Source organism: Myxocyprinus asiaticus, chromosome 28 (genome assembly GCF_019703515.2).
Source record: "Myxocyprinus asiaticus isolate MX2 ecotype Aquarium Trade chromosome 28, UBuf_Myxa_2, whole genome shotgun sequence".
In the NCBI taxonomy this organism is placed as follows: domain Eukaryota; kingdom Metazoa; phylum Chordata; class Actinopteri; order Cypriniformes; family Catostomidae; genus Myxocyprinus; species Myxocyprinus asiaticus.
The window spans coordinates 13,782,062-13,792,791 of NC_059371.1; the positions used below are offsets into that span (position 1 = coordinate 13,782,062).

At 36.9% G+C, this 10,730-nt stretch overlaps 1 protein-coding gene across 1 annotated transcript; it reads left to right on the forward strand.

Annotated features, from left to right (window-relative positions):
* LOC127419118 (microtubule-associated protein RP/EB family member 1-like) lies at window positions 1-10,528 on the forward strand. The gene is made up of 7 exons (XM_051660256.1): window positions 1-86; window positions 2,639-2,762; window positions 2,876-3,021; window positions 3,509-3,707; window positions 5,215-5,321; window positions 5,419-5,571; window positions 7,836-10,528. The coding sequence occupies exons 2-7, from the start codon at window positions 2,642-2,644 to the stop codon at window positions 7,884-7,886; spliced, it is 777 nt and encodes a 258-aa protein (XP_051516216.1). The 5' UTR covers window positions 1-86; window positions 2,639-2,641; the 3' UTR covers window positions 7,887-10,528.
* The last annotated feature ends 202 nt before the right edge of the window (window positions 10,529-10,730 follow it).

Sequence of the window (10,730 nt, forward strand, 5' to 3'; positions counted from 1 at the left end):
TCTGCGAAACGCTACGTGATGACGTAACACGTTCAAAGAACAAACCGACGCATGAACGGAGAGAAAAAGGCGCCGGCGAACAAGAGGTAAAACTCACTCAAAATTCCGCTATATAATGTTTTATTAATCGATTTAATAAAATAACAGCCCAGAGGTTGTGGCTGTTTTGTTAGACGCAATTAAAAAGCTAAATTCTCAGCGAAAATGGTTTATTTGAAACGGGTGCGTCTAAAATGAGCGGATAGCCCCGGCCGCTAACGGAAGCTGATGCTGTTATGTGCTGATGTTTAATGGGACAAATAATTTGAGCGGCTTGTCTGATATTTCGCCGGTCTTTTCCTCTCTGTGGGTGGTTTTCGCTGTTTGAACGAATACTTGATTAAATGTGGACTTCTCGCTGTTACAATGGTCGATTCATAGAGGGGATATAGAGGTGAAGGCGAGGCCTGGATGTGGATGAGCAGCTCAATGAATCAAAACCTCGCGAGCTGCCTGTCTAGACCACATTTTGGGTATTAAATGTACAACATGCTGTCGAATATTCGGAATGTGCCTATGATGCCTAAAATTGCTGTCTAGGTAGATCAGCTCACTAGGTGCCGGGACACAGCCAGTGTGACTGATATTACTGCTGATTTTCTCAGCATCTGCTCATCTGTCCGGAGAGTCTGGTTGGCTCAGTGCCATTACAGTACATTAAAAGCAGGCCCATTCTTCTACAGTGATTTACAATATATGGGTTTATCCAGAGGCACATTATTGTATATATAGTGCTTATTCCTTCACAGACCTATGAGGTTGTCACTGAAATGATTTAACAATGTCAAACTTGTAATAAAAAGGATAGTGTTTTTAGTTGTGGTGTTGGATGTTTGTTTTGTTAAGGCAGATGTAAACAGAAAGTCATGAGTTAAAATTTGGAATTTGGCTAAAATTACATGGTGGTGCGCTACCTCAGTGCTCACCGTTTCCGATTATATACCAAAGACTACAGTCAGCACTCCAACAGCCATGTCTCTATAGACTCTGGCAAGCTCAGAGAATGATAATCAGGGACCCTTTTCATAAAATGTATATTTTGACACAGTAAATTGCCTGTTTTAACATCTATTTGAAATTAACTGTAAATACCTGCTAATTTAAAGGAGCAGTTCACCCAAAAATGAAAATGCTCTCGTTATTTACTCACCCTCTTGAAATTCCAGATGTGTATGACTTTTTCTTCTGCAGAACGCACATGATTTTTTTTTAGAAAAACATCTCCGCTCAGTAGCTACTTACAATGCAAGTGGGTAGTGACCAGAATTTTGAATCTCCAAAAAGCACATAAACGCAGCATGAAAGTAATCCATACAACTCCAGTGGTTTAATCCATGTCTTCAGAAGTGATATGATAGGTGTGGGTGAGAAACAGATCAATATTTAAGTCCCTTTTTTGCTATAAATTCTCCCTGCCGAGTAGGTGGCAATATGCACGAAGAATGTGAATTGCCAAAAAACAAAAGAACTCTTTAGGCGCGGTCACACGTACCTTTGCACAGTGAAATTCAGCAGGCAAAATACAGTCATCTCAATGGTAATCTGCACGATTGTGAATTTCGCGGTGAAGAATTTCCTCATGCTGATTCCGCCTCCAGTTCAAGTTTTGATGAACTTTGATAGGTGAAATCGCATACGAAGACACATACGAAGTTGCTTGGTTTTGCGATGACCTCTGTGTGGGCGGTGCTTCGTACACAGTTAAACTGAATATTCACAATGGACAAGGATATCATTTTAATGGTGAGTTTCTTTTTAGCTTAAGTCTCACTGAGTATAAAGTGCAGCATTAAAAAAAGGCTGCTTGACAATTGACCCTTCGCTTAGCCCCACCTTAAAAGCACTTCTGACCAATCCTGTCTTAGCAACTGTTGCCCTGCCGTCATTGCTCTGACACGCGATAGCTATTTTTCAATGAGAGCCTATGGGAGTAATCTGTGTTTGAGTTATTTTAAGTGGGATTTTATAAAAAAGAAAACACATTGTTGCGGGGTCATTTGTAATAGTGACATGAGTTACCCAGAGAGAGTACATGCAGTGTTTTTCTTTCAATAAATCTGGAGAAGAGCATGTTATGGATTAAACTGTTTCAGCCCTCATTCCCAAATGGACATATAACGTCTGCAACGACACTTACATTTGCTCCGAGGTAAATTAAAGAGAGAAGAGAGCGCTTAGGAGGGCTGTATGAAAGTGGCTATTTATAGTAAAAAGGGACTTAAATATTGATCTGTTTCTCACCCACACCTTTAATATCACTTCAGAAGACATGGATTAAACCACTGGAATCTTATGGATTACTTTTATGCTGCCTTTGTTATTTTTTGATCTCCAAAGTTCTGGCCACTATTCACTTGCATTAAATGGACCAACAGAGCTGAAATATTCTTCTAAAAATCTTCATTTGCGTTCAGCAGAAGAAAGTCATACACATATGGGATGGCATTAGAGTAAATGATCTATCCATTTAATATTATCTGCCCTGACTTCACGCCTCACCATTAACAACTTTTAGTCTTTGCATTTATTTTCACACGTCAACACTTGGTTGCTCAATATTATAATAAATGTTTCTCCTTTATTCCCTGCTGCATTATAGGACATGGCTGTGAACGTATATTCCACCTCAGTGACCAGCGACAATCTGAGTCGACATGATATGCTTGCATGGATCAATGAGTCTTTACAGATGAACTTCACTAAGATTGAGCTTTTATGTTCAGGTGAGTTGTTTTTCAGCCCCTTCTTTCTTTATGTTGCACGATGGTAATTGTGTGTACAAGTAATTTGTAGTATCTTTTAATAATCTGATCTTTTTGTCATAATTTCCCTACAGGTGCAGCATACTGCCAGTTCATGGACATGCTCTTCCCTGGCTGCATACCTTTGAAGAAAGTTAAATTTGGTGCAAAATTAGAGCATGAATACATTCACAATTTTAAGATATTGCAAGCTGCTTTCAAGAGAATGGGAGTTGATAAAGTGAGCTGCTTATCTGTTCATTTCTCTTCCTATCGTTTGTCTGTACAAGCTGTGTTTGTCTGGTCAGGTTGAATAAAGCAGAAGTCAGAAGGCAGATTGTTCAGAAATGCAACAAGCCTTTTTTCTGTATTTATCCTCATTTCATTGCAAGAATCACATATTCACCAGTGTGTATTAGATATAAAAAAAAATTATCTGAGCTTTTGTCTCCTTTTGGAATTGGAGATGGGATCCAATTAGGCTTTGAAATAATTTTTTGTCCAAAAATGAGCATTGATTTGTCCCTCATCAGGGGCAGTTGTTTGATTTTAGTAGTTTTACAACATTGACCTGTAACCACTGTCCTAGAATCTGTTTTAATTCTTATTAATGCAGAATATAGCCAGAGCAAACATAACAGTTCCTGATTTTAGTTGTATTTTCTCCTTTTTGTTACTCACTTTAACATAACTGAAAATGATCATTTCGGTTGTGTTTTCTCCCTTAGATAATCCCGGTTGACAAATTAGTGAAGGGCAAATTTCAAGACAACTTTGAATTTGTTCAGTGGTTTAAGAAATTCTTTGACGCCAACTACGATGGGAAAGATTATGATCCAGTTGAGGCACGACAGGGCCAGGACACCATGCCTGCACCCACCCCGTCCATGCCTGCCCTCAGCAAGCCTAAGAAGATAATAAATGCAGGTTGGTCACTGTTTATTCGTCAATCTTTCTTTTTAAGTGCCTATTTTATGTCCAGATTATTTGTTATATTAAAGGTGCTGTAAGCAATTTTTTTGTTTTTGTGGAATGGTTTACAGAAAATGTTCTTAAAGGGATAGTTCACCCAAAATGTTCACCCTCATCATTTACTCACCCTCATGCCGTTCCAGATGTGTATGACTTTCTTCAGCAGAACACAAAGTTTTTTAGAAGAATATCTCAGCTCTGTAGGTCCTCACAATGCAAATTAATGGTGATCAGACCTTTGTAGCTCACAAAAATCAGATAAAAGAAACATAGAAGTAATCCATATGACTCCAGTGTTTAAATCCATTTCTTCAGAAATGAATGTCCTTTTTATACTCTAAGTCTCCATTTTCACTTTTATATCTGAAACTCACATGTTGTGCCTGTTTAGTTTCACTTTCATATCTAAAAGTGAAATTTAAAGTGGAGATTTATAGTAAAAATGACTTAAATATTGTTTGTTTCTCAACCACATCTATTATATTCTGAAATACGGATTTAAACTCTGGAGTCACATGGATTACTTTTATGTTTTCTTTGTGATTTTTGGAGCTACAAAGGTCTGGTCACCATTCAATTGCATTGTATGGACCTACAGAGCTGATACATTTTTCAAAAAAGTTTCATTTGTGTTCTGCTGAAGAAAGTAAGTCATACACAGATGGCATGAGGGTGAGTAAATGATGAGAGAATTTTAATTTATGGATGAACCATCCTTTTAATCCCTGAAAAATATCACATATCTCTGTGAGCACGAGACTGTGTAAACAGCAAAAAAAAAAAAAAATGTGTCAATGGGCCGTGGACACATTAAGAAGAGGCAATCTTAAGATTTGATGTGCTTTTTGTCTGTTAATCATTTTGCGCATTCTAATAATGTAGTACTTGAAGCGGATGCTTCAGGATTAATGCCATATTCATAACTGCTGTTAGTCGAGGGTGCTATTTTGCTATTGTTGTGTTTGACAACTGTAAGAAGATGCACTTCTGCTCGGTGATGGTCTCAACAGTATCTTTTGTGGGCAGTGTTTCTGAAAGAGGGGGTGTTTCTAATTAATGGCTCAGTCTCGGCTAAAATCGCTTACAGCACCCTAATGTCCTTGCATCCTATCTATACGCACACCAATCAATCATGTGTATAATGACCAGAAAGTACATTAAAGTTAAAAAGGTACATTTTGATTTCATGTTGACTTAAAACATAAACCTAGTTTTAGGGATTTGTTTGGGTTTCCATATTCAGACCCTATTCTTTAAGAAAGTGTTTATCACCAGCTTTTTCGCTTTATCATACCAGTAAAAGACTTCTTAACACATTTGTTTCACTTACACTTTAATTCAGTTGATATTAATCCCATATCCAATGAAGCTCTGTTACACTTAGGGTGTCAGAACTCTACATTTCTCTTTAGTTTCGCACTCATTTGTCATTCTCTTACTATTGATTGCTTGTTCCCAACAGCACCCCAGAGAGCAGCTGTTGCCAAGGTAACACCCAAGATGGCACCTAGCTCTGCACGAAGACCTGGTGCGGGTGGTGATGAGGAAAGAGCGGAGCTTATTCAGGAGGTCTGTTATTTGACTTAACATTAATACCACTCTCGAATCAGTGTATTTGGCTGTTTAGCCACTTTCCTAGACTGAAATGTTTGTTGGTCTCTTTCAGTTAAACATCTTAAAGTCTACGATCCAGGACATGGAGAAAGAGCGGGATTTTTATTTTGGCAAACTGAGGAACATTGAGCTGATCTGTCAGGAGAAGGAGGGTGAGGGAGACCCCACCCTGCAGAGGATTGTGGATATTCTCTATGCCACTGATGTGAGTTCAGCACAGCCACAGTCTTAGCTCTAACTAAAGAAGCGCATCTATCACAAAAAAGAACATAGTAATAGTTAATAGACTTTACACAAAACATTTTTTAAGTAGGGCTGTAGATTTAACGCATGAGTTTGGTGCGATTTATTAAATAAAAAATAACGTGTTAAAAAATTTATTAATAATGCCCCCGACTGTAATAAGGAATGTTCCTACCATTGGAGCAATGCTACCTTGATGTACAACCTTGATGTTTTTACAAACACGTGACAGTAGGGGGCAGTCATCTCAATTCCAGCTGTACAAGCAACACACCCTTCAAACCAACAAGAACATGCAGCATGACCTTCCACAGATGATGCATTTTGTGCTTAAGGACGGCTAGACAAAGCTCAACAGAATCACGCAGGGATCTCGAAACGCGTTTTTGAAAAGTTTCAAACTACATTTAACTTGACACAGATCCTAAAAACACAGTGCTTATGACTAATGACACTAAAAACTAGTGAGATTGAAGTAAGACACTCCAAAAGCATCTGCCTGACACACGAGTACATAGACCTACAATTAAAAACAGTGCAGAGGGAGGTAGGTCAATAATAGGGTTATATTCAATTAAACAGAAATAATCAATATTTAGACTTTTAAAACCACTTTTTGTATTGTCTAAATGCTTTACTTCTCTGCTGCCACAAGATGTAATGTATTTGAATTATCTGCATTGAAATAATTATGTTATATTTAGAATTATATCAATTGTTTTATACAAAATAATCTTTATTTGGGTGCCTTTCTCAGTAGCTATTCTTATGCAATTAATTGTGGTTAATTTGGTAATTGGTACATTATGTAATTAATTTACTACATTTTAATTGATTGACAGTCCTAGTTCTAATTCTAAAGTAATGGACTTGACAGGATGAGATGTGAATGAACAGCTTATAGATCCAGATTCAGGGGTCCTACAGTCATGGAAATATCAAGAAATTCTAAAAATTTTAAAAAGCATGAAAATTTTTATTGAGTGAATATTTGTTTTAATATATTCATGCAAAGTTATTATACACTAAAATGAATTAAATGTATAATAAAATACTATGTTTTATTTATGTGTATTTCATTTTATACAAATATATATTTGTATATGAAATTATTCACAAATTATCGTATGAAAACTCCTTACCCAGCCAGTAATCAGAGCTGGAAAAGTCATGGTAATTCAATGGTCAAAAGGTGTGGGGAGCCTGCAAATTTTATTTTGAAATTTTGGTTCATATTGTAAACATCTCAATAAATTCAACGCAAGACAGAAAAGAAATGGCGATGGTTCAGGAACCAGACTGCTCTGGTGATAACGTCTGTTAGCCAGAGTCATCAGTGGAAAGCTCTAAATGTGGGAGAATTGTTAGGAAATGCCATTTATCAGCATGCCTTTGGCAACCATCCCTACATATGAAGGCTTAAAAGGATAGTTCACCCAAAAATGAAGATTTTCCCATCATTTACTCACCCTTATGCCATCCCAGATGTGTATGACTTTCTTTCTTCTGCAGAACGCAAACAAAGGTTTTTAGAAAAAATATTTCAGCTCTGTAGGTCCATACAATGCAAGTGAATGGTGATCAGACCTTTGTTGCTCCAAAAATCACATAAAGGCAGCATAAAAGTAATCCATACAACTGTAGAGGTTAAATCCATATCTTCATAAGCGATATAATAGGTATGTGTGAGAAACAGATGAAAATGTAAGTCCTTTTTTACTCTAAATCTCCACTTTCACTTTTAAATCTGAAAATCACATGTGTTGCCTGTTTAGTTTCACATCTGATAGTGAATGTGAAAGTGGAAATTTAGAGTAAGAAAGGACTCAGATATTGTTCTGTTTCTCACCCACACTTATTTAGCTTCTGAAGATTTTGATTTAACCACTGGAGTCTTATGGATTACTTTTATGTTTGCTTTGTGATTTTTGCAGCTACAAAAGTCTGGTCACCTTTCACTTGGATTGTCTCAGCTCTGTACGTTCATACATTCTTCCAAAAATCTTTGCGTTCTGCAGAAGAAAGAAAGTCATACACATCTGGAATGGCATGAGGGTGAGTAAATGAATTTTTGGATGAACTATCCCTTTAATTCAAATTTAAATGGGTAAAGTGGAATCGCACCTTTAGTTGCACTGGCAAATGTTTTTTACTTCTTAAAATGAGTGAAGTCCAGGTTAGTTTCCTAATCAGATGACAATCTCTCTTGCCCTCTCTCTGTCTTAGGAGGGGTTTGTCATACCAGACGCTGAGTCAGAAGACCAGGAGGAGTTCTAATACTCGTGACTTGTTGCAGTTTTACCCTCCTTTCACCCTCTCCATTCCTCCCTTCTCCACACAGTCAACCCCCTCCCACCACCTCTCAACCTCACAGGCCTCCCACGTCATGTTATGCATTTGGACTTTTCCGAACAAACTCCATATCGAAACCGTTGTCTGCTGAAGTGTGCATAAATGCACATCATATTGGAAGAACTTTTTAATGCCCTTAGACATACCTGTTATGAGATGACTGACACGATACTCCTGTTTTCTGTCTGTAAAATACAATCTCTAATATTGCTTTCCTCTTTTAGCAACTTTAGACACCTGCAAATGTATTTATCTTATTTTATGTCTCTGAAATTATGTCTTGGCCACTTTGACTGTAGTGATTTTATTGGTGGCATCTCCCCCAACACTGCCATGGTACATATCTGTGATGTTTTATTTAGAACCAAACCTTACACTGACACAAAACTGAGGGACAAAATAGCAAAATTGTTAGTACATTGCAAAGATGTATACAGTGCTTCATGCAAACCCTGCAGCCTGAGCACCCATTTCCTAGTTTCCAAGGTGGGTAGCAGTCATCACCGCTCCAGTCTATCCTTAGTGACTGTGCCTTATATACAGACTGTCTGGAGGGAGTGGACCCAGTCTGACATTTGTCTGGTTTGTCTTTTGCTTGTTTTATGGATGTAGTGATGTGTTGAATACAGTCCAGCACGAGTCTGTTTTTGCTGTAAGGTAAATGTATGTTGTAACACTCAGCCATTCTCTGTGGTTTGCAGTCAACAGGACACTACTGTATTGTAGCACTCACATTTGCATGAGCACAATTTCTTTTACCTTTTTCTTTTTATTCTTTTAAAAAAAAAAAAAATATTTCTTTTGCTTTAAAGAATTATATCCATATGATCTTACTAGCCACTACATTGGTGGACTCGAGGCCAAAATTTGACAAGAGTTGACAAGAAAAACACTGCCCATCTCTGCATGGGCAATGCAGAGTTTTCTACCTGTTTTAACTGCCTTATATTTAATGTATTTTGTTTCTTATGGCAAATGTTTGTAATTCAAATTAAAGGTTTAAAGTTTTCCTTTGTTGCTTAATGTAAACGTAGCAGCAGAATATTGAATATTTTAGACAGAGACTTTACAAATTAGACGAAAATGTTAAATCTTTTGACTTATTTTAAAATATTGCACTCTTTAAATCCGTTCCCCGAATTAGCCATATTGTTAGGCTGTTTCAAATGCACTCGCAACACTAGATTAAGACAAGATTGCCTTGTTTTTAGTAAAATAATATTGACTTAATGGGATGGTTCACCCAAAAAGGAAAATTCTCAATTTACTCCCCCTTATGCCATCACAGATGCCTTTCTTCTTTAGAACACAAATGAAGATTTTTAGAAGAATATCTCACTTCTGTACGTCCATACAAAGCAAGTGAATTGGTACAAAAATTTTGAAGTGCAAAAAAAAAAACACAAAGGCAGCATAAAAGTAATGCATGAGACTCCAGTGGTTAAATACATTCCTTCAGAAGTGATATGATAGGTGTGGGTGAGAAAAAAATCAATACCCTCCCTGCCCAGTAGGTGGCGATTTGCATAAAGAATGCAAATCGCTAAAAACAAAAGAATGTGAAAGTGGAGATTTATACTAAAATATTTAAATATTGAACTGTTTCTCACCCACACCTATCATATCACTTCTGACTATATGGATTAGACCACTGGAGTCGTGTGGATTACTTTAATGTTGCCTTTTTGTGCTTTTGGAGCTTCAAAATTTCATTTTTGGGTGAACTATCCCATTAAGGAGCTTTTTGGAAATATTAAATCCTTGTCCTCACTTGTGTACATTTTTTTTTTTTTTTCTCATTTTCTAAAAGACATGCATGCCATTGGATGCCTGTGCTCTGAATGGATCTGTATAAGTTGCCTTTTTCTAAACAGTGATCACTCCATTTATGTAACATTTGATTGTTAGGATTGTGTCTGGAGGAATTCATTATGATACTATGACTTTGGATCACTGTGCCAACTCTGACTGTAGCTTCAACATTGTATCAGCATTATTTTATGTGCACAGACTGGTTATTCTCAAATAATATGACATTTTCTCTGTGTGTAGTTCTCAATGTTGCATTTTAAATCAGTAGCACTTGCAAAACTGGCAATCAGAGTTTTTATTGGTGCTATGAAATACCTTGACTAAGAACTTGCCTGTTTGTGTTAGTATCTTTGCTGAGCTGTTTTGGATCATTGGATTAGAAATATTCCTGTAGTTGGGTGGATGCAACATAGCTGGATCCGTTCTGAACAGAAAAGAATAGGAAAACAAGTCACACACATTTTTGAGCTTACGTTTATGAATGTCAAAGAAAGACTAATTTAATGCACTGAGCTCATGAAGGTGGATGAAAGATTTAAAAAAAATTGGAAGTACTGTGAAAGCAGGTACTGTCTGTGAAATGCAGTAATTCACTTTCCCTTCGGTTTGGTGTTCTGTGGGGAAAGTACATTGTGAGCACAGCACTATACCAAACTGTATCTCTCCCTGTTTTTGTACTTGCAGGCTGTTAAGGGTTCCAAATTTGTAACTATTGCTGAAGTCCATTTCTTACAATAAAACAGGATTTACATGTCTTTCTGTTTGTGTCTTTATTTCTGCTGATGTGGATTAGTCTACAGAACTATAGCATTATTATTTGCTAAGATCTTGTTTTCAGAAGTATGGGTTTAATCCACTTTCCAGTTTAACACATAATGTACATCCATTGGAAAAAAATAATAAAGAAACTCAAGGGGTTTTTCAAACTGATGCGTCAAGGGGTTTCCAAAATTTTGA

Coding starts and splice junctions, on each gene's coding strand:
- LOC127419118 (XM_051660256.1), top strand. CDS start 2,642: ATGGCTGTGAACGTATATTCCACCTCAGTGACCAGCGACAATCTGAGT. Junction 5,322..5,418: donor GAGCGGAGCTTATTCAGGAG/GTCTGTTATTTG, acceptor GGTCTCTTTCAG/TTAAACATCTTAAAGTCTAC. Junction 5,572..7,835: donor ATATTCTCTATGCCACTGAT/GTGAGTTCAGCA, acceptor TCTCTGTCTTAG/GAGGGGTTTGTCATACCAGA.